This window comes from Pongo abelii, chromosome 1 (genome assembly GCF_028885655.2).
Source record: "Pongo abelii isolate AG06213 chromosome 1, NHGRI_mPonAbe1-v2.0_pri, whole genome shotgun sequence".
Classification (NCBI taxonomy): Eukaryota; Metazoa; Chordata; class Mammalia; order Primates; family Hominidae; genus Pongo; species Pongo abelii.
In genome coordinates, this window is record NC_071985.2 from 140,619,300 (window position 1) to 140,646,452 (window position 27,153).

A 27,153-nucleotide genomic window follows, 5' to 3' on the forward strand; every position below is an offset into this window, starting at 1 on the left:
TATGTTTGGGAACTTGATTTTGGAGCATGTAAAAGTTGTGTAAGTCTTAGTATTTTAGAGCAACATTTTTTTCTGCACTGAAACCAGAATAATACTAGTTATAACCTGGCAATTGCTTTATTCTCATGAAACATTTTTGTAGTGCAGCAGATTTGTCACTCATTGCAATGAAAACCTGTAAGTGATAAAAAACATTATAATGTGGGGCCTCAAAACTCACTGAAAAGAAAATCAGTATATAAATAAAATGGAAATAGTCGTGGAGATTCAATTACTGTAATGTCTTTTCACCACCACAGAAATTGCAGGTGTTCACCAAGAAGTTTTGAGCAGTTTCTGAAGTGCTTTTGCTGCACTCAGAATTTTCAATGTTAAGCCTTGTGTATTCTGATATGTTCCCATCTTTAAGGCAGATTATACTTGAGCTGTACTAAAATGACAAACAGCCAAATCCCAAACTCATTCAAAGTGAATGGTGGGACAACACAAACAGCCAATAGTGAGAACCAGAAAATTCCAGGCTCTTTTTCACCATTCTGGCTTGTAAAATCTGCTTTAAAACTTTGTAAAAATATTTAAACAAGGAATAAAATGGAAGCATTTGAATTTTGCTTCCAAAAACCACAGGACTTTATTGGTTAACTGGAATTATCAGAATGAGAAAAGCCAGAGGCAGGAAGAATATTTAAAAGCTGTTGAGTCTCTATAATATACAATCTAAATGGAAGTGTTTAACAACAGAGAAGAAAACACACTCGGTTATCAGGATCTTGAATTTAACGAGCACTCTTAATACACCTGGGAATAATTTTTTTCTCCTTATAAACTTTCATTCAAGTTTGCAAGGCTATTTTTTAAAATGCATTCAGTAAAACTAGTTAAAGGAAGAGTTTGCCTCTTGAGTAAAAAATTTCCATTAGGATCCATTAATATTTGATAAATGCTTCCAATTCAATGAACAAATATCAACATGTAAAACATTTAAATAATTCTCCAGAATTGTATCTGTGATGCATCAGATAAATAACTAAAAGACTTAGTGCCACCTCTATCGACCTGGTGATTAACTGCTCTCTAACCAATTCTTCTATTTTGTTAGTCCACAGAAGAGAAAACAGTTACGTCCATGGAAGATAAAAGCAATATTTGGAATAAAGTTTTGAATCAAAGAAACATTTTAAAAAGTTAAAGTGTTTACTAATTTTATAACTAATGAATTAAAAGATAATCTCACATTTACATCTAACTTTCTTTTTTGTTAATTTTATTAAAGATTTTATAAAAATTGTATTTGCAAAAAGGCAATGCTGGATTTGGTTAAAAGTAGCAATTCTTTTAAGGCAAAATAGTCACATCTTTATCAGACTGTATTCACGTGGGAAAATATGAATCATTATACAGATTACATCTCTATAATGAAAGTCTTTTCTTCAGTCACAATAGTAAGCAACTATTTTTGTTTTTTCACATGCAATGCAATTTTACCAGTGTTATCAAATCTATGCTGTTTAAGTCCATAATATCAACAATAATTTATCCAAGTTTTTCCCATCCATTCATTCTTTTGATGTATCAACAAATATTCACTGAATGCTTACTAAGTGCTAGAGTAAGTGCTTGGCACTAGGAAGACAAAAGTAATCCAGACAATGTATTTGACTGCATGGAGATTATGTTTTGGTAAGAAAACTGCTTCAAATTCACCTCACTTACTATAGATATCTTTCCTGGTTTAGCACTGTTTACATATTGTCCAAACACAATATTGGATAAATGGAAATTCTCTTATTCTCATGTAGAAACTTAAGTGTGTGTGTGTTACTTTTATGTATATGTATATATGTATGCTTTTTTTTTTTTGGTAAATTACATGTTTATGTTCCTAAAACCGACTTGTGGGTCATGGAAGGTGAGAAGGCAGGGGAAGGTAAAAGTCATGAATATGAGAAAATAAAGGTTAGTCACCATAATTAAACATAGTGGCTGTACAACTCAAGCTCAGAAATGCCTAAATTAATTCTCCTAGGGGAATAATTGACCTGTGGATAAAGGGGGGTAAGAATCAATCAGAGCCAGAATGAAACTAATAATACAGTAATGAATTTAACAGTAATGAAAATTAATAATATGGGTTTTTGGGAGCTGAAATATACAAGGTTTGGTTCCTGCCTTTTGAAATTCAGAACAGGAGGCAAAATGTTACCAAATAACACTGACATTTAAGGCAAGGAGAGAGAAATATGTGGCAGATATGTAGGAAAGTGGGTGAAAGGAGTTAGGAAAGAAAAAGAGGCAAATACAACTTTGATGTCATTCCCAGTCTCTTCATGGGCCACATTCCACCAGTTACCCTCTAGTTCTTCCAGCCTTGCCTGTCTAATGTCTCCTTCCCCTCTGCTACCAAAATGCTCAAACTTCCACTATCCTGAGAATCTTCTGACAATTTATCATATCATATTGGATTATAAACCCCCTCTCCTTTCTGCTTTTGCCAACCGTAAGAAAAGAGTAGTTGGCATTTGCTCCATCTAGTGCCCCAACACCATATGTAATACTATAGCAGCCTTTGCAATCTGGTCTCCACTCCTATCATTCTGTAGAAACTGCTTTCTTGAAGGTTACCCACACCACCTAATTGCCAGGACCACAGCCCTTAGTCCTTATTCTCATTTTTGTTTAGCAGACAGCAACTACTTCATCTCTAGAAAGGTAGTTACTACATTTTTCTTGACACTTAAACTTACTCTGGACTCTTTAACAGTGTTCTGGTTGATTACATACCTGTCTGAGGCACACTGCAGTGCAAAGTACATGTTTTGAAGTCAGATAGGGTCTGAGTCTGAATCTCAGCTCTGACCTTGGGCAAAGTATGTGTTTTTACAGAGCCTATTTCTTCCGTTGGTGAGTGGAACACTACCACTTACTAGACTGAATTGTGAGAATCAAATAAAATAATGTGGAGTCTAGCAGTGTTTGCATTTAGTTGGTGCTCAAAGTGTCTGTTTCCCCTCCCTCCCCTTTTCTGCTTTCTCTGTATTCTTCAGGCATCCTTGGCCTTGATCCAGCTGTCCCACAAAGTTCTGTCCCATCTTGACTCTGCATTTAACATCGTCTGCCTCTTGCCATCTCATCCATCCCAATGCTGACACCAAAATCTAGGTCTCTGATTTTCATCACCATTCTTCAGCTCTAGTTCCATATTTTCAACCCCTGTCAGGGAGCCATCTAACTGATAATCTGCCTAAATCTTAAATTGAACAGGAAGTCTCAGCACTTGCAAAACAGGTATAAAACCAAGTGCATCCCCAGGCACGATGGCTCATGCCTATAATCCCAGCACTTTGGGAGGCCAAGGCGGGTGAATCATCTGAGGTCAGAAGTTCGGGACCAACCTGGCCAACATGGTAAAATCCTGTCTCTACTAAAAATACAAAAATTAGCCGGGCATGGTGGCACATGCCTGTAATCCCAACTACTTCGGAGGCTGAGGCCGGAGAATTGCTTGAACCTGGGAGGCGGGGGTTGCAGTGAGCCGAGATTGTGCCATTGCACTCCAGCTTGGGCAACAAGAGTGTAACTCCAGCTCATAAATAAATAAATAAATAAATAAATATAAAATAAAAACAAATGCATCATCTCTTCCAATCAGTTCTTCCTACCTACTTCCCAGAAGGCATCAGTATCTTCACAGCCACCTGTCTTAATGTCTTAAAATTATGTTTGACTTTCCCCAGCTTTTCAAAATCCTGTGGATTCTAGAGCTGTAGTGTTTCTCATAATTTGTCTCTTCCTTTTCATTTCATTGCCTCATTGCTCTTTGTTTAAGTAGGCTGTTACTAGTAGAGGCTTTGAGAAAATCAATTCCATAAAAGGTGGGGGCAAGATATAGAATGCAAAGGATTAATGAGAAGCACTGGAATTACTGAGAGCAGACTTGCTCTTCAAGAAGTTTGGTAGGTGAGTGGATGCTAGCCTGAGGTCAAGAATAAAGGATAGGTCTATTTGTTTTTCCCGTTTTGTTTTTTAAAAATTTAAAGATGAATAGGCTGGGCATGGTGGCTCACACCTGTAATCCCAGCACTTTGGGAGGCTGAGGTTGGGGATCACTTGAGTTTAGGAGTTCGAGACCAGCCTGGGCAACAAAGTGAGACCCCATCTCTACAAATTTTTTTTTTTTTAAAGCTGAGCATGATGGTGCATGCCTATGGTCCCAGCTGCATGGGAGGCTGAGGCAGGAGGATCACTTGAACTCAGGAGGTTAAGGCTTTAGTGAGCTGTGACTGTGCCACTGCACTTTAGCCTGGGTGACAGAGCGAGATCCTGTCTCAAAAGGAAAAAAAATAAAGATGAGCCAGCCCCTAAAAATTTTAAGTACAGTGAGACAAGCATACATTAATCAAGTAATCATACAATTAAATATAAAACTGAAAACAGGATAAGTGCTAAGAAAGAAAAGTACATAGTGTTGTAAAGGCCTACGTATAGAGTTATTTTATCTAGTCAGGGAAGTCAGGGAAAGTTTCTTGAGGAGGAAACACTTCCTCAAGTTCTGAAAGATGAAGAGGAATTAACCAAGGGAAAAGGGGAGAGAAAATTCTGGACCTGTGTGCTACAGTGGTAAAGACTATGATGAGAAACATATGAAAGAAGGTCAGAGTGACAGGAATGGGAGAACAAGGTAGGATGGTGTGAGATGAGGCTGGAGAAGAAAGAAGGGCTAGACCACACGGGTATGTAGGCCACAATAAAAAGTTTTTCTTTAAGAGCAATTGAAAGCCTTTGAAGGGCTGACGCAAGGTGGAAGATAGTATCAGATCTGACTCCAGATCTCTGCAAGACTAACCTTCCTAAAACACAGATTTTATGATGTTATTCTACTCAAAACTTAAATGAAGGGAGGATCACTTGAACCCAGGAGTTTGAGGTTACAGTGGGCTATGATCATGCCACTGCACCGCAGCCTTGGCAACAGGGCGAGATCCTGTGTCTAAAACAAACAAACAAGCAAACGAAACTCCACAAAAAACAAAAACAAAAACAAAAAATTTAAACGACTTTCATTACCCACTGAATTAAGTTTATCTGCCATTAAAGAATTAATCTCAGGGGCAGGGTATGGTGGCTCATGCCTGTAATCCCAACACTTTGGGAGGCCAAGGCAGGCAGATCACTTTAGGCCAAGAGTTCGAGACCAACCTGGCCAACATGGCAAAACCCCATCTCTATTAAAAATACAAAAATTAGCTGGGTGTGGTGGCGCACGCCTATAGTCTCAGCACTTGTGAGGATGAGGCACAAGAATCACTTGAACCCGAGAGGCAGAGGTTGCAGTGAGCCAAGATCATGTCACTGCACTCCAGCCTGGGCAACAGAAACTGTGTCTGAAAACAAAAAAAATAATATATCAGTACAATAGACCCAAACTTTCCTTCTAGTTATCGCCTTATCTTGCTTTTTTCACGCCCTATAGGTACTTCCTAGAATACTCTCATCTGTTCTATTTCTTGAAATCCTTTCTGTCTTTTGAACCCATCAACTTTGTATGCCCCCCAAACAGATCTTTTACTTCTGTTATAACCTCCCAATTGAAGTCTTTTACTTCTATGAATCCCAACAATATTTTGTGCCTTTTTCTTTTTTGGCATTTAATACATTCAATTTTTTATTGTAGCTACTTTTGCACATGATTTCTCCCTTTCCTCAATCTCCAGTAGGCTGTAAAGTGTTTGAGGGAAACGGATTTGTTTAATCTTTGTATTCCCTACAGGGTCTAAGACACAGTCTTACTCATAGCATTGCTCAATAAACATCTCTGTGTGTATATGTATGTATGTATGTATGTATGTATATATGTGTATATATATATATGTAATTCTTTTTTTTTTTTTTTTTTTTTTTTTGAGACAGAGTCTTGCTCTGTCACCCAGGCTGGAGTGCAGTGGCGCAATCTCAGCTCACTGCAACCTCTGCTTCCTGGGTTCAAGCAATTCTCCTGTCTCAGCATCCTGAGTAGCTGAGATTACAGGCGGTCCCCGCCATCATGCCTGGCTAATTTTTGTATTTTTAGGAGAGACGTACTTTAACCATGTTGGCCAGGTTGGTCTTGAACTCCTGACCTCAGGTGATCCACCTACCTTAGCCTCCCAAAGTGCTGGGATTACAGGTGTGAGCCATTGAGCCTGGCCCATTTTTTAATGAGAGAAAAAAAGTAGAGAATAAAAAAGGAAAATGGGCCAGGTATGGTGGCTCATGCCTGTAATCCCAGCAGTTCGGGAGGCTGAGGTGGGCAGATCACTTGAGGCCAGGAGTTCGAGACCAGTCTGGCCAACATGGCAAAACCCCATCTCTACTAAAAATACAGAAAAAAAAAAAAATTAGCCAGGAGTGGTGACACACACCTGTAATCCCAGCTACTTGGAAGGCTGAGGCAGGAGGATTGCTTGAACCCAGGAGGCGGAGGTTGCAGTAAGCCGAGATCAGGTCACCTGTACTGCAGCCTGGGTGATAGAGAGAGATTCTGTCTCAAAAAATAAAAATAAAAAAAGGAAAATGTTATTACAGAGCTATTTTTAAAAAAATTCCTTAAATGTGATTTGAAGAATCAGAAACTTTCACATAAAATAACTTTCTAGACTTTTCTATTCATTGTTGATACTTATTCCCAGAATAAAATATAAATAATAGGCTGGGCATGGTGGCTCACACCTGTAATCCCAGCACTTTGGGAGGCTGAGGCAGGTGGATCACTTGAAACCAGGAGTTGAGACCAGCCTGGCCAACATGGTGAAACCCCGTCTCTACTAAAAAAATTAAAAAATAAATAAATAAAATAAAATGTAAAGAATAAATTGGATGAGGAAAAAAAGGCCCACAGTTGGAGTGAGGATTCTGTAAGTAAAACAGTTTTAAAACATTTTAACATTTAAAAAATTAATTTATACATTTCATTTTGCTCTTTACCACCTTTATTATAATGTGCAGATACTAAACCCCTCCACGTTCTCCTTTTGCATTTGAGGAAAAGTTCCATATCTTTGATATGAAGAGCAATATAGTTTGAGTATCCCTTATCTAAAATGCTTGGGACCAGAACTGTTTTGGAGTTCGGATTTTTTAGAATTTTGGAATACTTGCATTATACTTACTGGTTGAACATCCCTAATCCAAAAATCCAAAATCTGAAACACTCCAACGAGTACTTCCTTTGAGCATCATGTTGGTGCTGAAAAAGTTTCGGATTTTGGAGCATTTTGGATTTTGGATTTCTAATACTTAACCTGTATAATGTCAACTAAAGTCTGCACTAGAAAGAGAAGGCATCTTGGGGGTGTTCCTCTCATTTTCTTAAATGAGTACTCTGAAATCTTTCCATAGAAAGAGTGACTGACTAGTATTTCCCTGCCAAGCTTATGATGGAGATACCTAACAAAGTATAACACTTGGACAGTGTCACCATGGAACTCCATTTGCAAAATTAAATTGTTTCCTATGCTAAATATACTCATCTTTATCTCTTTCAGAAGCCTTTGACATATTGCATAAAAACAGTTTCTTACTTTTTACACCTCATACTTGAATTAGCACTACCAAGTTGATTTAACCTGGATTTAGTCCAATCCCTCATACTGCCAACAATAATAGTCAATGAAGTTAAGTAACTTGTACAAGGCTACACTGATAGTTAGGAACAAAAATAGGATATATCCAGAATGAGACTGAGTTTAGGGTTTCAAGAGACCCTTGTATAGTTAAAGGTAGTCTATGGGGTAGAATAATTGTATTAAAAAAATAATGTTAAATAAAAATTAATGACATAAGGACAAGGTGGGAGGATTGCTTGAGCTCAAGACCAGCCTAGGCAATGTGGTCAAACCCTATCTCTACAAAAAATAATAATAATAATTAGCTGGGCATGGTAGCATGTGCCTATAGTCCCAGCTACTTGGGAGGTTGAGGTGGGACGATTGCTTGAGCCTGGGAGGCAGAGATTGCAATGAGCTGAGATCGTGCCACTGCACTCCAGCCTGGGTGACAGAGAACCTGTCTCAAAATAATAATAATAATAATAATAATAATAATAATTAATTACATAAATTAAAATTGCATTTATTTAATTTTAGGCACAAAGCTAATGTCCCCAAATTTGAAAAACCAAGGGGCATGTGAGGTTAGTACCATTAAAGGACTTCTAAGAGAAACAAAAAAAGTAGACAAGAAGACTATACCATTAAGAAGTATGTCACTATGAACTTTCCATTTCAGAACTACTATCTAGAAAACAGAGATAAAAACTTTGATTATAAGAAACTATGATAGCCAAATAAAATAAAATGTTTTTCTTATAACAGATGGTTTATGTCCTGTTAATGTTTGCATTTAATGCTTTAGGTTTACCCATTAATAAGGAAGCAGGGATGCTTTCCACTGATATTTCTAATTCAAAAGAAAAAAGTTCTTTGTAACTCACTTTGTGGTGATATATTACACATAGGTTTGTTTAAAGGGCTGGGTTACAGTGACTTTACAACTTTATATCTAATTCCTGTTTGTGACAGATCTATAGAACAGCTTGGCAGATGAATGCTGGAAAAGCTTTTCTTCATCATTGTTGTCTTGTAACAATTCTCTCAGAATAGTGTCTCCAGCATTTTTTCAATACTCTAAGATTGAAATGTAATCAACTATGGCTTCCACACACAATGATTATCACACCCTTATAGTGTCAGACCCCGATGCTAGGGGTAACAGTTCCCTTAAGCTTCATGCTTCCTAGCTCTCAGGGAGCTCAGTCAGGATGTGATGGTGGCACTAGCAGATCTAGGGACTGGCTCCTAAAATCAAGGCTGTGATTTGCAAGGGCCAACTGCTGCTAACTGCTGTCATCACCACCACTGCTGTTGCTTGGGATAGTGAAGTTGGAGTGCACATCTTTTTGCTCAGGATCCTTGGTGACTTTTAATGTGGAGTATGGCCTGAAGTTGGAGTCACTCAACTACTTATGAATAAAAAAAAGAGTAGCATTATAAAACTGCCAAAGATATAGGGAATTCTGTGGGGAAAATTATTGTAGAAAATCGGCTTTGATTAAAAATTTAAACAAGTATTATTTCTTTAGAAACTATCTAGATTCCCATATAGTTCTGTTGGCTGAGGGTAAAGTTATTTCAATTTAAAAATATGTTTTTCTTACATAAACTCTCAGCAATAAGTATGGGAATGTATAGAAATAATCTAATTATTGCTTAATCCTCAGTAAACAGGTAAATATTTAAACTTCACAATGACAAAGGTGATAGGATAGTAAATATCATAAGATAACAAATTCAATATTTATATAAGCAAGAAACAAAAAATGAATTTTATGGATACTGAGGAATCCAAAAGAATACCAGTAGCTACTGTTCAGACATTTATATGGTTTCAAATTGAACACTATGAACACCGTAACCTTTGTTTTTAGCTCGAAAGTACTCATTTTGTGTGTATAGTAGAAATTCCTAAAACATAAGAAATTGATGTTACATGTCCATGAAAGCCTAAAATCAATTAGATTAGGCATATTTAAGTTTTTGGGAAACCGCATATATAAGCCTTTAAAATGACTACTGGGTGTGAAGCAAGATGAGATAATTTGTAAAGTTCAATCTTTGGAGCCCTCATACATTGCTGGTGGAAATGTAAAATGATACAACCACTGTGGAAAACACTTTAGCAGTTCTTTAAAAGGTTAAATAGAGTTATCATATGACCCAGCAATTCTACTCCTAGGTATATACCTAAGAGAACATAAAACATATGCTCACACAAAAAAATCTGTACATGAATGTTTATAGCACTGTTATCCATTAAATAGCAAAAAATGGAAATAACCCAAATGTTTGTCAACTGATGAATAAACAAATGTGGTATACCCATACAATGGAATATTATTTGGCCATAAAAAGGAATGAAGTACTGTTACATGCTACAAAATGGATGAATCTTGAAAACATGTTAAGTGAAAGAAGCCAAATACAAAAGGTAATATATGATTCCATTTATGTGAAAAGTTCAGAAATAGGTAAATCTGTCAAGATAAGAGAATGGATTTATGGTTGCCAGAGGACTGGAGGAAGGGAAATTGGGACTGAACTAATAGATAGGAGGTTTCTTTTTTGGGTGACAGAAATGTTCTGGAATTAGATAGTGGTGATAGTTGTACAACATAGTGAATATACTAAAAACCAGTGAATTGTATATTTTGTATATTTTAAAATATACAAATGGTGAACTGTATATTAATTTTATCTCAACTTTAAACAGCTCAGTTAAATATAAAAATTCCATAATTGTAAGGAAATATAAAAAAGTAATTTCAATGATCTTCAAATATGGTCTCAGATACCTAAAATTAAATTTGGACTGTTAAGGGAAAGAGTTGGGAATACTTATAACCAATACATTTCTAAGGAACCATCTCTTTGTTTTTCATGGTATGTTCACAGATTTTTCTGAGGAAATTACTGATAGGCAGGCTTTAAAAAAAACAGCCTGCTGAGGCAAAAGCCTTAGTCACTTCTTTCCATTCAGGCCTGGTAGCCCTAGGGAAGTGACTCTCCAGAGTATCTATCTGTATGATGGTTACCTAAAGTGGCTGCCCATGTCCAGTGATGGCTTTTGTTTAGCGATCATGGTCAAGTTGAGCTTGTTTAAATACCATTTCCCAGGACTTACATGCTACTCCCTGAACGACAGGAATACTCAAAGCTTTTAGAGAGAATAAACTATTGTATGGTCTCTGCCTAGGAAGCGGGCCACAGTTCACTGGAAACAGCCAGTTCAGATAAATAAAATGAAAGCAGACATTTTTGGAGATGGTCTTGAAAGCTTTCCATTAGAGAACATCAAGGGCATAGAACTAGGAATAGCATGTATCCATGTTAGACTACTACAAGTCACTTTATCCTCTATCCTTTCTGAGTAATACAAAGTATTCATCTCCTTCATTGGATAACCAAATAATTCACACAGAACACAACACACACCTCTCTCCCTGGCCACCAAGAGACATTTGACTTCTATGACACAATTGACCATAGACCATCAGAATACAAAGTAGTGGCTTATTTACAAAGCTTTCATATTAAACTTGGGTGGAAAAGTTACATTTTAAGTATAAGCACTCTTGAGGAAACCTGATTCCCACTTCTGGCACATAGGCTGCACATAAAGGAACTCAGACCAGTCAAGCTGCTTCTCGATAGCCTTCTATATGTCTTCTCTTTGGCTGCCAGTTTTGGTCTGGACGTTTCCCTGTATTTCTCAGTTTTAGGTCACCATCAGCACAGTCCATTCTTGTGTTACAGGCTCAAGTATACTGACAGAGGTCACAGAAGACTGGGGAAGACCAAGAGCAAAGGGAAGAGGGAAGGAGTAAATGGGACAGAAGCTGAGCGATGTGTCCTATGGCTAGAAAATCTTCTCAAAATACCAATTAAATCTCAAAAAAGCTATTCTGAATACTGTGACCATGATTAAAAGTGATTCTTTACTTTCAGGTTTCTTATATTGTGGGTAACATGGAATTATGAGGAATATAAAAACAAATATGATATACTTTGATACCACATCATAAAATATAATTTTATGCAATTCGTTATGGTCCTTTCTTTTTTTTTTTGAGAGAGTCTCACTCTGTCACCAGGCTGGAGTGCAGTGGTGCAATCTTGGCTTACTGTAACCTCTGACTCCCTGGTTCAAGCGGTTTTCCTGCCTCAGCCTCCCGAGTAGCTAGGATTACAGGCACGTGCCACCACACCCAGCTAATTTTTGTATTTTTAGGAGAGATGGGATTTCACCATGTTGGCCAGGATGGTCTCAATCTTCTGACTTCATGATCCACCTGCCTCGGCTTCCCAAAGTGCTCACAGGCGTGAGACACTGCGCCCCGCCTACTGTCCTTTCTAACTTCAAAATATATAAATACATTAATAAGCTTTACACAGTAGAGTATATAGGTACTAAATATTTATAGAAGACTATCTTTTATTTTGAGACAGAGTCTTGCTCTGTCGCCCAGGCTGGAGTGCAGTGGCGCCATCTCAGCTCACTGCAACCTTTGCCTCCTGGGTTCAAGTGATTCTCCTGCCTCAGCCTCCAGAGTAGCTGGAACTATGGGCACGCCCCACCATGCCCTGCCGATTTTTGTATATTTAGTAGAGATGAGGTTTCACCATGTTGGCCAGGCTGGTCACAAACTCCTGACTTCAACTTATCCGCCTGCCTCGGCCTCCCAGAGTGCTGGGATTACAGGCATGAGCCACTGCACCTGGCCTATAGAAGACTATCTATATATACTTATATACATTTTTATTAAAAGTCATGCATCAAAGATTGTGGAGAGAGTCTAACATCTCAATAGGGCATATTTAGTTAAGAAAATCAGGTTCAACTCTATATTATTTCACTATATAGTACCTTTTCCAGGAACAAAATCAGATCTAAGAGTAAAGTCTGATAAACTTCAACTAAGATGCAAAATTACAACCAAGTACTTAAGCAATAAATCTGAGCAATTATCAGGTTATTTTATTGCATTTCTAATGAGTTCTTCTAAAAAAAGTCAATCAATTATCACTGTTATATATGTTTTATGTGTAAGGAGTGCTTGAGAGTCTTTAATTATAACATTTATTAAATAAGAATAAGAGGACATTTTTAAAGGAATTAAAGGAACATTAATTCCTTCATAAATGTATAGTGCTTAAGCTCTGCTTTAAAAGGTCTTTCCATGTGCTCTTGGGTGACCACTTAGGGCTGAATTCATAGTATAAATATCAATAAATGTTGCAATCACAATAGTAATTCAAGTCCCATGGAATCAGTGAGAAACCTAAATGAAGTGGGAATGGGTCATGATGTATTTTCATATGGGATGCATTTCATTGAGTGTGCAATGATCAACTGTACCAACTCTGTTTGATCAGATTTTTTTCTGAGATACGCAAATACAATTTCCATCAGTATACATTGATAAATTACATGTTATGGTCCAAATTATTATTATTATTTGAGATAAGGTATTGCTCTGTTACCTAGGCTTGAGTGCAGTGGCACGATTATGGCTCTCTGCAGCCTTGATCTCCTGGGCTGAGGCGATCCTCCCACCACAGCTTCCCTAGTAGCTAGGACTACAGACATATGCCACTGTGCCTGGCTAATGTTTTTATTTTTTGTAGAGATGGGGTCTCACTATGTTGCTCAGGCTGGTCTTCAACTCCTGGGCTCAAGCAATCCTCCTGCCTCAGCCTCCCAAAATGCCGGGATTATAGGCATGAGCCACTGCACCTGGCACAGATTTAAAAAATGTTAATACATCTGTGAAAGAACAATGAAAGTCACCAGGAGAAGATGGCTTACTACCAAAACTCCTTATTTCCTTTAAGAATAAAGGTGTGAAAATTCAAGACTCAGTTTTATTTATGTTATCCTAGACTATCATGTTTTGGTCAAAATGTTGACTTTTTTCCCCCTTTAACAAGAGTTAGACTTGTGGCATTATAGCAACATACTAATACAATTATATATAGGTATATGTATGTATCCTCTTCTAAGAGTTCATGAGGAACTCTGAAAACAGCTTTCATGGATACAACAAATGCTATTATAGTAATAACAAAACTTAGCAATATTCATATATAAAGAACAGTTCTACTGAACATATTATCTTATATTCATCTTAAGTGACAACTGCCATTTAGAATCTTTTGCCTAGCTATAAAGACTTATAAGCAGTTTGTTTTTAAACATGAATTCTAGAAATGTCTACAAGTTGTGACTTAAAAATTCCATTGGAAATTTGAGAGTGGATGTGAAAATTTTCTGAATAATAGGATAATTATTTTTAAAAATGACATACACCCATGTATGCCTACAGTCAATGTTAGTGGCAATAAGCTAAAAGGCTGAAAGGTGGGGTTACTTCTCCACAAATAACGTGTGCATGTGTTTCGTCCTTTCTCTTTATATGTGCATGTCTCTGGGCTTCTAAAGTCTCCATATTTTTCACTGTAAGGCTATTTATCCAATGCTGGCCCTCATGCCTGCTTTTGCTTTCCCCAATGACAAAATGCCTTCTCTAAAATGTAATTGTGAAAACTGTAAGGGGGAGAAAAGGGGTGGAAATACACATTAAAGTATAATTATACTTTATAGAAGTCAATGGAGTTTTAACATGATGAATATGTATTTTAATTTTATCCCTAACTTGTACAGTAGTATTTTCTGTAAAAAGGTGATAAATGGACAAAGCTGGAGATTAAAAAGTCTATCAGTTGAGCCACAGATTTCCAGTGGGGGCAGAAATATGAAAAGCTAAAGGGGAATTTCTGAGAAAAGAGGAAATAAGAAAATAATATTGGGCAGGAGACAGAAGTCTTAGAAGCTGATGATCAAAAGAATAGGGAGATTCAGCTAGTGAAGATACAGAATGTGCAAATGCAGAATGAAAAGAATCTGCAAGGAAGGCCTAGAGCAAAAGTTAGAATTATCAGAAAACAAGATTTCAAAGGCAAAAACCTAGGAAACACCACTTGTCTTGGTGTCTATAGTGACCAAAGATTTTTAAAGAAGCCAAAAGGGTTTCCCCTAACTGGGGAAGATTTTAGTTGTCCAGTTGACCAATGACTAGAAGGAAGGTTAGATCTAGAGGTAGGGATTAGGGCATAACGAAAGAGAGAAGGGATGCAACGTGAATGACAAAAGCAAATAGTGTTTACTGCTACAATTTCAAGATTGAGTGCCCTAGGCTGGATGCAATGGCTCATGCCTGTAATCACAGCACTTTGGGAGGCCGAGGCAGGTGGATCACAAGGTCAGGAGTTCGAGACGAGCCTGACCAACATGGTGAAACCCCAACTCTACTGGGCATGGTGACAGGTGCCTGTAATCTCAGCTACTCAGGAGGCTAAGGCAGGAGAATTGCTTGAACCCGGGAGGCAGAGGTTGCACTGAGTCGAGATTGTGCCATTGCACTCCAGCCTGGGCAACATAGTGAGACTCCATCTCAAAGAAAAAAAAAAAGATTGATTACCCAATATAAAACATGCAGTACACTACAGTAAAATGTGTGCAATTTGTTCCATGAATTCAATTAAGGCACAATTTTTATGGGTCACTGACTCTTGAAATAAGAGGTTCCCTACATTATATCCAAAGTTAAAGAAGTCAAACAGTGCATAAAAGGACTAGCAAAGCTTTCAGTATTTTGTGCCACATGGATGCCTCTATTAAAATCAAACACTAGAGAGGTTTACTTTTGTATGGAATAATCATATGAAATTTTAATGGTAGCCTTTATTATTTCATTTTCCATACTTCTTCAGTTCTTTGCTATATATTTTAGATAAGATGTGGCAAAAACTTAATCCAAAAACAGTAGGACTTAATGTGTCTTCAGTAAGCAGTGCTCATGACGATAATACTTTCAGTAAGTGGCTTAGAAAGCAAGATTCTGAGATTAGTGCTGAGCCTAGGCCTCTGACTTGTCAACCAAAAAAGTTACTTCTCCCTTTAGTATAATGAATTGCAGAAGTACAGTTAAACAGTTGTCTATAAGGGTTTATTAGCAGGCATATGATCTGGTGGGTGAGCAGAGATACTGATATTTTCTTTGCCGGTGACCAAAATATTTACAAATTTCATAAAATGGAAAGAACTTTCTAAAAAATTAATAAGATCTGTTTCACAAATTACCAATTCAGCTGGAACACTGAATAGTAGAAATGACAAAAGATTTGTTCTTATGGTTGATAAAAAATTTATATCAGGGCATTCAAGTAAAGTTATTTTCTGTGTTCTGATTTAATGAATCATGTGAGTTGCATCTAGTTGGGTGACACAGATTCTGGCTCACTGAAGCCTACTCTAATGCTTCTCAGCACAGCCTTCCTAGGGACAGTAAAGCCAGAATAACATGTCAGACTGAAGTAATATCAAAGAAAGAGAAAGCAAGGCTGGAGAGGCTATGAGATTGATTCATAACACTTTTTGACCTGTGAGTGTCTGGTAAGTTTTTAATGTCCTATGGGCTTCAATGACCTCTAACAAGCACCAAGCAGCAACAGTAATGCAATAATGAATGATCCTCAAAAGAAGAATTTTACAATTCAAGCTGAAAAACACTACACTTATTAAATAGTTTTAACCCTATTGATAAATAGCCTTAGAAACCACTAGTGGTTTCTTAAAAGCTGAATGAGTAGTAAATGTTTTATATATGCTTTTGTAGTAAGCATCTGGTTTAGTTCCTTTAAACCTGTTAGATTTTAAAAATGTACATTAATCTGAAAAACTTTTTTGGTGCTAATAAAGTATGTTGAAAAACAAAATAATATTAGATATGTAAAAATACAGATGTAAAATAATGAAGCCCATTCAATGTTAATACAATAGACTACTAAAAATGAAACTAAAAGACTATTCTGTATATACTCCACATGAGGATATTTGTCTTTTTCAAAGATGATGACAGGCTGGGTGTGGTGGCTCATGCCTATAATCCTAGCACTTTGGGAGGCAGAGGCAGGTGGATCTCTTGAGTCCAGGAGTTCAAGACCAGCCTGGGCAATATAGCGAGACACTGTCTCTACAAAAAATACAAAAATTAGCCAGGCATGGTGGTGTGTGACTGTAGTCCCAGCCACTAGAGAGGCTGAAGTGGGAGAATTGCTTGAGCCTGGGAGGCAGAGGTGGCAGTGAGCCGAGATCACGCCAATGCACTCCAGCCTGGGCGACAGAGTGAGACCCTGTCTCAAAAAAAAAAACAAAAAAGAGATGAAAACAAATAGTATTTGTAAAGAATAAGGTATTCAGAAGAAAAGATGGTAAAAAATATAGAGAATAATTACATATCACTTTAAATAAAAATTGTTTTCTTACATAGGAAAGGAAAATAAGGCACAAAATAGAGGTATGATATTTTCCAAGGCAGTTTACAAAATCAGTGGATCACTTTGTTTTTCCCTAATCAATATGCTTCACATTTAGTATTTAGAGTTAAAATCTGAGAGAGTACTTACAATGACAGCAACACCATAGCAATTAAAGTCCATTCCGCAGGTTTGTGTATAATATTTCTATTTGTTAACCTGAAAGATAAAATTTATCCAAAGAGTATTACCTTTAAATAAACGTTCTATTTCTTTCTAGATAACATCAGATTTATAATAATGTGCCAAAGAAGCACTATTTTTTCTAAATACTTGTTATATTTGACAAGAAAGAGTCAATAGTACAATAACGTGGCTCAATAGTCACTATCTGATAATGGCCATCTCAAAAGGAAGTGTTCCAGCCTCACTTTTATATGTTTTTAATAATATTACTACTAGACAAGATAAGCATGTAGGAACAATGTGGGAAACTAAATTGCTTGATTAAAACACACACATCCCCAACAAACATAATATTCTCTATGCTTTCCCCTAACCAAGCAATTCCTCCCCTCCCGTCTTTCCCTCCCTCCCTCCCTCCCTCCCTCCCTCCCTTCCTTTCTCTCTCTCTTTCTTCTCTCTCTTTTTTTTTTTTTTTTAAAGAAACGGGGTCTTGCTATGTTGCCTGGGCTGCAGTGCAGTGGCTCTTCATAGGCATGATCATGGCGCACTGTAGCCTTGAATTCCTGGGCTCAAGAGATCCTCCTGACTCAGCCTCTTGAGTAGCTGGGATGACAGGTACATGCCGCTGTGTCTGGCTTAAGGTAAGCAATTTCTGATTTTAATTTTACTTCATTTTCTGTACCTTTCCATCGGGTGCTAGGTTGGTAGCAGGCAATTAAGGCATGTTATAATGCATAATTTACAGAAATGAGAGTTGGCTTAATAAATTATAAGAATAGGTCTTTATTAAAGAAAACTTAAGTTTTAAAAAAAATCAGAAGTAAATTTTATCACTTAGCCATTAATGGCAACAAAAAACTCTGTAGTCATCTTAGATTCTCAGAAAGCATTTAGAAAGATCACTCTAAATTTAAAAATTATATAAATCAATAAGAAAATATCAGCCAATACATAAATGGTAAAGGATATGAACAGGGAATTTATAGAGGAGGAAATCTGAAATGGACAGTAAAATTTGAAAAGCTCAGTCTCACTAATAATTTGAGAAATTAATATAAAGACAATAATTCACTCCATCCACCTGGAAAAATGAAAGACTGACAATACCAAGGGTTGGTAAGGATTGGAAGAAATAGTGCCTTTAACACACCATTGATGTGAGCAATTGAATGACAATTTGGCAATATCTAATAAAGTTGAAAATGCATATAAACAGCCCAGCTATTTATATACTTCTAGATATAAAGCCTAAAAATACTCTCACTTATACATAAAAAAAAGTGTGTTAAAAAATGGGTTTTAATGCAACTCTGCTTGTAATAGAAAAATAAACTGTGGCATATTTATAAAATATTAAATAGCTGTTAAAATGAATAAACTAGATTTACATATTTTGCTCATCATAATTTTGAATGAAAGAAAGCAAACATTGTATGGCATTTTTTTTTTTAGACAGAGTCTTGCTCTGTCACCCAGGCTGGAGTGCAGTGGCATGCTCTCAGCTCACTGCAACCTCCACCTCCCGAGTTCAAGCAGTTCTTCTGCCTCAGCCTCCCAAGCAGCTGGGATTACAGGCATATGCCACCACGCCTAATTTTTGTATTTTTGTAGAGGTGGGCTTTCACTATGTTGCCCAGGCTGATCTCTAACTCCTGGCCTCAAGTGATCCACCCGCCTCGGCCTCCCAAAATGCTGGGATTACAAGTATGAGCTACGGGGCCCAGCTGGTATAGCATTATTTATATAAATCAAGAACAGACTAAATACTAAATATTGTTTATGGCAGTAAACATATAAAAAAAGACTAGAAGGATACACATCTACTTCACAGTAGCAGTTGCTTCTGGGGAGGAATGAAGAATGGGTTGGGAAAGGGAACAAAGGGGACTGACTTCATGCCCTCTTCCTCCTTTGCATCAGCTATTCCGTCCATCTGAAACAATCTTCTGCCAGGTAAGTTTCCTTATGTCATCTTTGCAATAAGGCCTATCTGGACCACAGTATTAAAAAGTACAACTTGCCCTCTATCTCCCAAACCCAATACTCCTGACCTTCTTATTCTGCTATATGTTTTTCTTTTTTTTCCATACCACTTATTGCCTTCTAATATATAATTGTTGTTTATTTTCTGTTTTTTCTTGTCAGAGGGCAAGAGTCTTTGTGTATTTCACTATTTATTCCAAGTTTCCAGAACAAGTGGCTGGCAGTCAGTAGGCATTCAATTAATACTTTTTGAATAAATTAATTATAATGTTTTCTTTAAAATATATACCTGAATCAAATTTTAGAAAATATTAAAATCTATTAATTCTGAGTGGAGGATATATTTTGTTACATTAATCTGAATTTTCCCCATCATTTTCCAAAATTTAAAAAAGCCTAGATGATAGAAAAAGGAAGTACAGTATATAAAGGTTAGAGTCTGAAAGATATGGGTTTAATATCCAGATCTGTCCTCAGTAGTGTTTTATTTTGGACACATTGTTTGATGGCTGTGAAACTTACTTTGGTAAAATAAGGACAATAATATCACCCACCTCATAGGGTTCTTGTGAGGATTAACTATACAAGAGACAGCCATACTGCCAAATCCAACGGACATTTTGCAACCCTCATCTTAATCTGTCCAGCACTTGACAATCACTCCCTTCTCCAGGAAACATTTTCTTCACCAGGTTTTCACTTGCCTGGTTCCCCCACCTCTCATGAGCACCCTCCTTGGACCTTTTAATACTGGAGTGTCCCAGGGCCTCTGGCCTTAGGTCTCTTCTCTCCTGTATAAACAAACACTCTTTCCCTTGGTGATGTTATCCAATCTTACGACTTTAAATATTAGAAACTACATGCTGACAACTCTCAAATGTATTACCTCTAGTCTGGACCTCCTCCTTGAATTCCAGATTTCTATATCTAAGGGTCCACTTGACACTTCTACTTGGATGTCTAATAGGCATCTCAAAATTTGGTAGAGCCAAAATTGGGCTCCTCATCCTTCTCCCAAAACTAAGGATGGTGTGACACTCCTATCTCAGTAAATGGCTTACCCTGTCCTTCCAGAATCCAGTTGCTCAGGCCACAGATCTTATGGTTAAACTTGACTCTCTCACATCCCATGTCCAGCCAGTCACCAAATCTAATGATTCCACCTTCAAAATAGGATCTGATCACTTCTTATTACCTCCACTGCTTTCTCTTCAGCCACACCATTTCTTACCTAGATTACCAAAACTGCCCTGGCTATTTCTAGCTGTATTGGTCTCTCTGCCTCTGCCCATCTGTTGTAATTATCAGCTTGGCAGCCAAAATGATGCTGTTAAAAAATGTACGTTAGATCATGTCATTCCTCTGTTCAGAACCTAGCAATTACCCTCCATCTCACTCAGAGTAAAGGTCAAAGAATGATCATAGCTACAGGGCCTATACAGTCTGTACTACACCCAACCCCAATCCCATACTTCTCTGACCACATATCTCTCTACTCTTGCCTCTGCTCATTTCTCTAGCCTCACCAGCAACCTAAATATTCTGTGAATACACCAGGTCTGCTCCTGGTTTAGTCTTTGCACCTGCTATTCCTTGTCTGCTGTGGTTTCACAGACAGCAACACAGCTTGCTCCCCTACCTCCTTTCGGGTCTTTACACAAACAGTGTCTTCTCAATGAAGTCTTCCCTAACCAGCCTATTAAAAAGTGCAACTTTCTCCCTCCTTAGTACTATCTGATTTCCCTGCTTCAAAGGAAAAGGGCATATTTTTGTACTCCCTCTATTAGAATGTAAGTTCCATGAGTGAAGGGATTTGTGTGTTTTGTTCACTGGTGTACCTGTAGCAAATAAAACAGTATCTAGCATATAGCCAAAGGAGCTAGCTCAAATAAGGATAAGCATATAGGAATAAAATGACAAAAAAATAGAATTTCCTTTCCTGGCCGGGTGTGGTGGCTCACGCCTGTAATCCTAGTACTTTAGGAGGCCGAGGCAGGCAGATCATGAGGTCAGCAGTTCGAGACCAGCTTGGCCAACATGGTGAAACCCTGTCTCTACTAAAAATATGAAAATTAGCTGGGTGTGGTGGCGCATGCCTGTAATCCCAGCTACTTGGGAGCCTGAGGCAAGAGAATTGTTGGAACTCAGGAGGTGGAGGTTGCAGTGAGTCAAGATTGCACCACTGCACTCCAGCCTGGACGACAGAGCAAGATACAACTCAAAAAAGTATTTCCTTTTCTATTATACTCAAATCTCCTAGAGTTAAGACAGATTTAAGATTTCATAATTCACTTATACATTCACCAAAAATGTATTTAGAGTGTCTGCTGTATTATCACTGTTCTAGGCACTGGAGAGAACACAAATAAGAGGTTTTGCTTTCATTTCATTTCATTTCAAAGTACTTCTAGTAGCAAACTAGCAAAATTTCACCTGTTTTCATATTTTTCCTATTGCTGAGCCAAAATAATTTCCAGCACAGATGCTAAATGAATGTATTTACTATTGTTTGAGTGACAATTCAAAAGGGAAACAGTAATATTTGATAGAAAACATTTAAAAAGCAGATTTTTCAGGCCAGGTATGGTGGCTCATGCCTGTAATACCAGCACTTTGGAAGTCTGAGGCAGGCACATTGCTTGAGCTCAGGAGTTCGAGACCAGCCTGGGCAACATGGTGAAACCTCGTCTCTACAAAAAATACAAAAAATACAAAAATTGGCGGGGCATGCTGGTGTGTGTCTGTAGTCCCAGCTACTCAGGAGGCTAAGGTGGGAGGATTGCTTGAGCCCGGGAGGCAGAGGTTGCAGTGAGTTGAGATCACGACACTGCAGTCCAACCTGGGTGACAGAGTGAGACTCTGTCTCAAAAATAAAAATAAATGAAAAGCAGATTTTCAAAACATAATTTGAAATTCATACAGATTGAAATACGTTGATTCTTCACTGATTAAATTTAAAATGGACTTTTGTGTAAAAATAAATTTTAATTCAAATCTAATTTAGAAAAATATCTTGATTCAACACTGATGACAGTGAATCATTATCAAGCAGATTCTGATGGAACCTGCTTTACACTATGACAGGTAAACCAATGTAACATTCTAGATAGCAGATTTGTAATGCAATTCAGTGGAAAAGACAGCTCTATTCACTGGGGAAATTCTCATAGAGCCAAAAAAGCTGCTTTATGTTTAGGTCCCAAAATAGGCTCTCAACACTGGCTACATATTAGAATCATCTAAGGGGGGCTTTTAGAAAATACTAATGTCTGAGCCCAACCCTAGCCGAATGAAACTCAATCTCTAGGGTGGAGCCGGACATCTATAGTTGTTAAAAGCTCCCCAGGTAATTCTGATGCACAACTGGCTTGAGAATCACTGTTCTACAAGTTCCCATTATTGATTGTCATTTCAGAGAGAAGGATATGGTTATTTATGTCAACTCTTTCCCACTATCAGTATTGATTGAAAAGATTTCTCAACAATAGTTACTGTCATCAATATGGCATTTTTCCAGAAGCTTCACCTGGCAGCTGTAGCCTACAAACTGTCACAGACCTGCCAATGTTGTCCAGAATCTGGAATCTGAAGACTTCAAATCAGTTGTCTTACCAGAGGTCATTCTGTATTCTAAGCAACTGACACTTTTCTGAAGGACAGTGAAGCCAATTTAAGCAATTTTTATCAAAGCTACAGACTTTGACTTACAGTTACTAAAGAGTAAAGATTTTCAAAAATAATTAACACCAAGGTTTTTGGAACAGAATTTTATAACACCTCCTACCAAAATAAAGCATACTTTTTTGGGCTTATTTTCCCAAAGCTTTTTATTAAATTTCAAACATATATAAAAGTGGAGAGAATATAAAATAAATTCCTATATACACATCACAACTTTGACAATTACCAACTCCCAGCTAATCATGTTTCTTCTGTACAACCCCATATTCAACACTACTGCTAATCTAGATAATTTTGAAGCAAATCTCAGATGTCATATAATCAAGTCTTTAAATAATGCAGAAAGTAATTAGAAGGGACTTAGAGCCAGAAAATAGGAATGACAGAAAAAAGTCATAGTAGTTTATAAGAGGAAAAGGGCAGTTGAATGTCTCCTCATATCTGCAGTGCTGGGATTACAGACATGAGCCACTGTGCCTGGCTGTATTTCTCATTAATAATAATTATATTTTAAAAAACACAAATTAGTCACTACTTATCAATTCTATGGTAGAAAAATAAAGAGGTCCTTAGACGTAGGAGAAAAAAAACAACTGTGAAGAATCACTACAATAGAAATGTCACTATTACCAGTCTCCATTCAGTAAAAGTTCTAAAATTATTGACTGGCTGCCAGAAGGGAGCAGGCAGGAAAACCAAGGGACTGGGAAGGTCAGTGAGGTATTTGTCCCAAAATTATTATTATTATTTTTTGCATTATGCCCTACAGCAGTAGGTTCTCAGCTTTGACTACCCATTAAAATCACCTGGAGAGCATTAAAATCCTGTCTCTTGAATGCCATATGCCAAACCAATTAAATCAGAATCCTTGGGGGATGGGGCAGGGGTTGTTGGGGGGGGTAGGACCCAGGTGGCAATTTTTAAAGGCTCCCTAGGTGATTCTAATAACCTTCCAAATTTGAGCAAATCTCACTGATTAGAAGTATCTGGGATAGACTAACATTTTTTCCCTAAAGTTTCTAGTAACTTTTGAGAACCTCAGAATAGTTTTTTAAAAAAGAGACATCAAATTAGATCTATAGAAAAATACTGTTCTAAAAAATATAGACAAAGTAAATTAAATTGCTAGTTAACCTATTCTACATAAGCTAGATAAAAAATGTGTAGTTGGAGACCATAGGGCTTATTCTAATCTTTTCTGATATGTACAACATAACTTTATCAGTTTGCTCAGAATGGTGATTAAATAAGTGTTGTCTGCAGGAAGGTGAATGGCAAGTCCTTTGAAAATCAATGAAATGGTCAGGAGCTGTGGCTCTTGCCTGTGCCTGTAATCCCAGCACTTTGACAGGCAGCAGGATCCCTTGAGGGCAAGAGTTCAAGACCAGCCTGGGCAACATAGTGAGACTGACCCCTATCTCTACAGAAAACTTAAAAAAAAAATTAGCCAGGCTGCAGCTTGAGCTCAGAAGTTAAGGCTGCAGTGAGCCATGATCGCATCACTGAACTCCAGGCTGGGCAACTGAGCAAGACCCTGTCTTTAAAAAAAAAAAAAAAAAAATCAATGATCAGCCTCTGCCTGATCTGACCTTCATCTTCCCTCACTCGACTTTATGTTAGTATGATGATATTCACTCCCTGATAAATCCTGAACAAATCCTAAACTTCAGTGTTTCCATACTGTGTATATCTATTTAAACTTTATCATCAGTGTAGACAGTTGTTAAATACTTTTTATCTCCTTTTGGATGCATGGTTCTGTGATAGGTGTAAGACAGTGTATCTAAAAAATGTCTCTCATCATTACTAACAGGACACACAGCATGCAGACAAGTTCAGCTTTGGACTTGTTATTTTGCTCAAATCCTCTTTTGGCAAAGGCCAAGGCCAATCTGAGGATTGACATCCCTGAACTTGTGAGTGATCAATAATCTTCAAATTGCATAGTTTTCATGACACCTAATGAGGGTAAAAATCTTAGTAATTAGAACAATCATATCATTCAGTTTATCATTACCTAAACATTCACTTTCAAATATAAACATCCTAGATAAAATGAAGTGAAAATGTCTTTATGTGCTTGTTTTATCAGCCAACTGAAGTGTAAAATACCACAATAATTAATGATGCCTGTGAAAGCTTAATTTTAAGTATAAAACAATCAGTAATAACTTTCAATTATTTAGGAAAATAGAATGATAGTTAATACAAATATTGAATACACTAGATTACTTTCTCAAGAACATATCTTGGGAACAGGTTAATAAAAATTTAAATAATCTAAAACAGAATAATAGACATTAGATTTTATAATAACTCAAACTTTGCAGAAATGTATTACCTACTAGTAGTCACAACATTAAAGAAAATAACCTTGAAGACCTGTATTTAAATTTCTGTTGGGGAACTGATGATGAATGAAAATCAATGTCCCCTCAAACTATCATGAGTTGGAAAAATTCCTAAATTATATATAAACAACAGATATATAATAATCCAATATAATATCTAATCATGATATTAAAAAGTGTTAAGATAAAACTTAGAGAAAACGGAGATATCCCACGTACATTTTGTTTACTCAAAGTTCACTACAGAAGACTCTAGAAGAATGTTTTAAGACATCTATAGTTTGGAATCTATGAAGGTTTGATAGTTTAATGTAAATTATTACAAATTATCCTTTTCAGTAGCTGAAGACAATTCTTTGAAGACAAATAATTTTTGAGGTTTGCCTTAAACTATGAATTCTAGATACAAAGCTCTTTCTAGTAAAAGCCTTATTGAAAAACTTTTTCCTGAATTACTTTTGGCATACAAAAAGGTTACTGATGTTTTTAAATTTGCCAGTTTAAAATGGTGTCTATTAGGTGTTACTAATGTACAGTATGTGACTGCAAGAGAAATCTAACAGCTGACTGTGCCAAGAAACTGTTCCTGTACTGTAATTTTACACTTCTAAAATCTGACTGCTATTGTTGACAACAATAAACTATAATAATAAATATATATGATAAATTTCTTGGATGAATGAATTCTTCCACCCTAGAAGTTTATTCTGTGTCAGTGCAACATTAGCCAAAGGCAAATGTTAATTTTAATATTTGGTCACTGGCATTTGGCTGAAATGTGTATTTGGTACACCTCTACTAATAAGGCATTTAGAGGCTTATTGCTATGCTTCTTGGTAGAGAGAACCTAGTCTTAGCCTGATTATTTTTATCTTGATAGTTTTAGGAAAAATCACAACAGTTTCACTCACAATTGATATCAATTCTCTATTCTCCTTTCCTTTATAGTTTTTAGCACTTTAAGTCTGTTCTGTGTAATTCAATATTAAATTGCCCACTGTCTTGTACTGTTTACTGTACTCACATGATCTTCACACATGAGAGTTCTTCCTTTAGGGTGGCACTGTGTTTCTTTTACATTACCCATAGTGCCTGGTGCAGTGTGGGTCAGCCAATATATATTTACTATTTCACTTAAACCCATAGTATTACTGGCTTTGCATCATAGATATAATTTTCCTTCTCAATTTTAGGCTATTCCATAAATAAACTATCCAAAGTGAAATATATAATGGCTTGAGCAAATAAAGGTTGCATTCAATAGAAGAGAGAAATAATGTTTAGTGGAGGAGAAAATAGAATACTGTATTTAGATCTGTGACATTGAAAGGTAAGTCACTTACTTTCTCTGTGCCTTTGGATTCTGCAAGGCAATAAATAAAGTCAAAATAATTGAGAAGGATAATTGTAATATAAATACTAACCTGAAAGTTCGAACAAGATTTTTAAGTTGTGTGTAAATATCTCCCAATGTAATCTGAAGAGGAACCAGAAGCCCAGGCAATCTGAAAATTAAAAAATTACATTTATTTTAAAACAAAATTATATGGAAACTTTTTTTGGGTCATGCCTAGATCTGAATTTTCCATAGGTAATAATGGCATTTAGGTGGAAGCAGTCATGATTTAAAGGTTAACCTAGGTTATGATTGGTGAGAACTCATAAGGAAACATTCATAGTAACCCCACACTCCACTTTGTAGTCTGTTACTGAGTGTGAAGCACTGAAACACAAAATCATTTTGGCAGTTATTTAAATTCTTGTCCGTAGTTTTACTTACCTGTTTATTTTCAAACATTAGACCAAGATGGAAAGAACACAACTGCCCCCAAAATGGTCCAATCTGAGAGTGTGGTATATTTTTCCTTACTAAATCCCCATGGTGGGAGTGAAAATTAGTACCTTTTTAGGAAGCAATTTGACAATATATATTAACAGTTTAAATGTGTTTGACCCAACAGTTTTACTATGAAAAAAATTTAATCTAAGGAAATAATCAGATGAACATAAAAAATATGCTTGTTGCAGAAATAGTTTTAGTAGTG

The 27,153-nt window shown here is 36.8% G+C and overlaps 1 protein-coding gene across 8 annotated transcripts in view; it reads right to left on the reverse strand.

The window, feature by feature from the left end:
• Positions 1–27,153, reverse strand: part of RPAP2 (RNA polymerase II associated protein 2) — a 138,126-nt gene that overhangs the window by 74,251 nt on the left and 36,722 nt on the right. For 5 of the 8 annotated variants that reach the window (XM_009247636.4, NM_001132339.1, XM_063711601.1 and 2 more), the window contains 2 exon segments: positions 26,533–26,613; positions 17,058–17,126 (listed from right to left, as the gene is read on the reverse strand). In XM_009247636.4, the coding sequence (XP_009245911.2) occupies positions 17,058–17,126; positions 26,533–26,613 (150 nt within the window). 8 annotated transcript variants of the gene reach the window in all.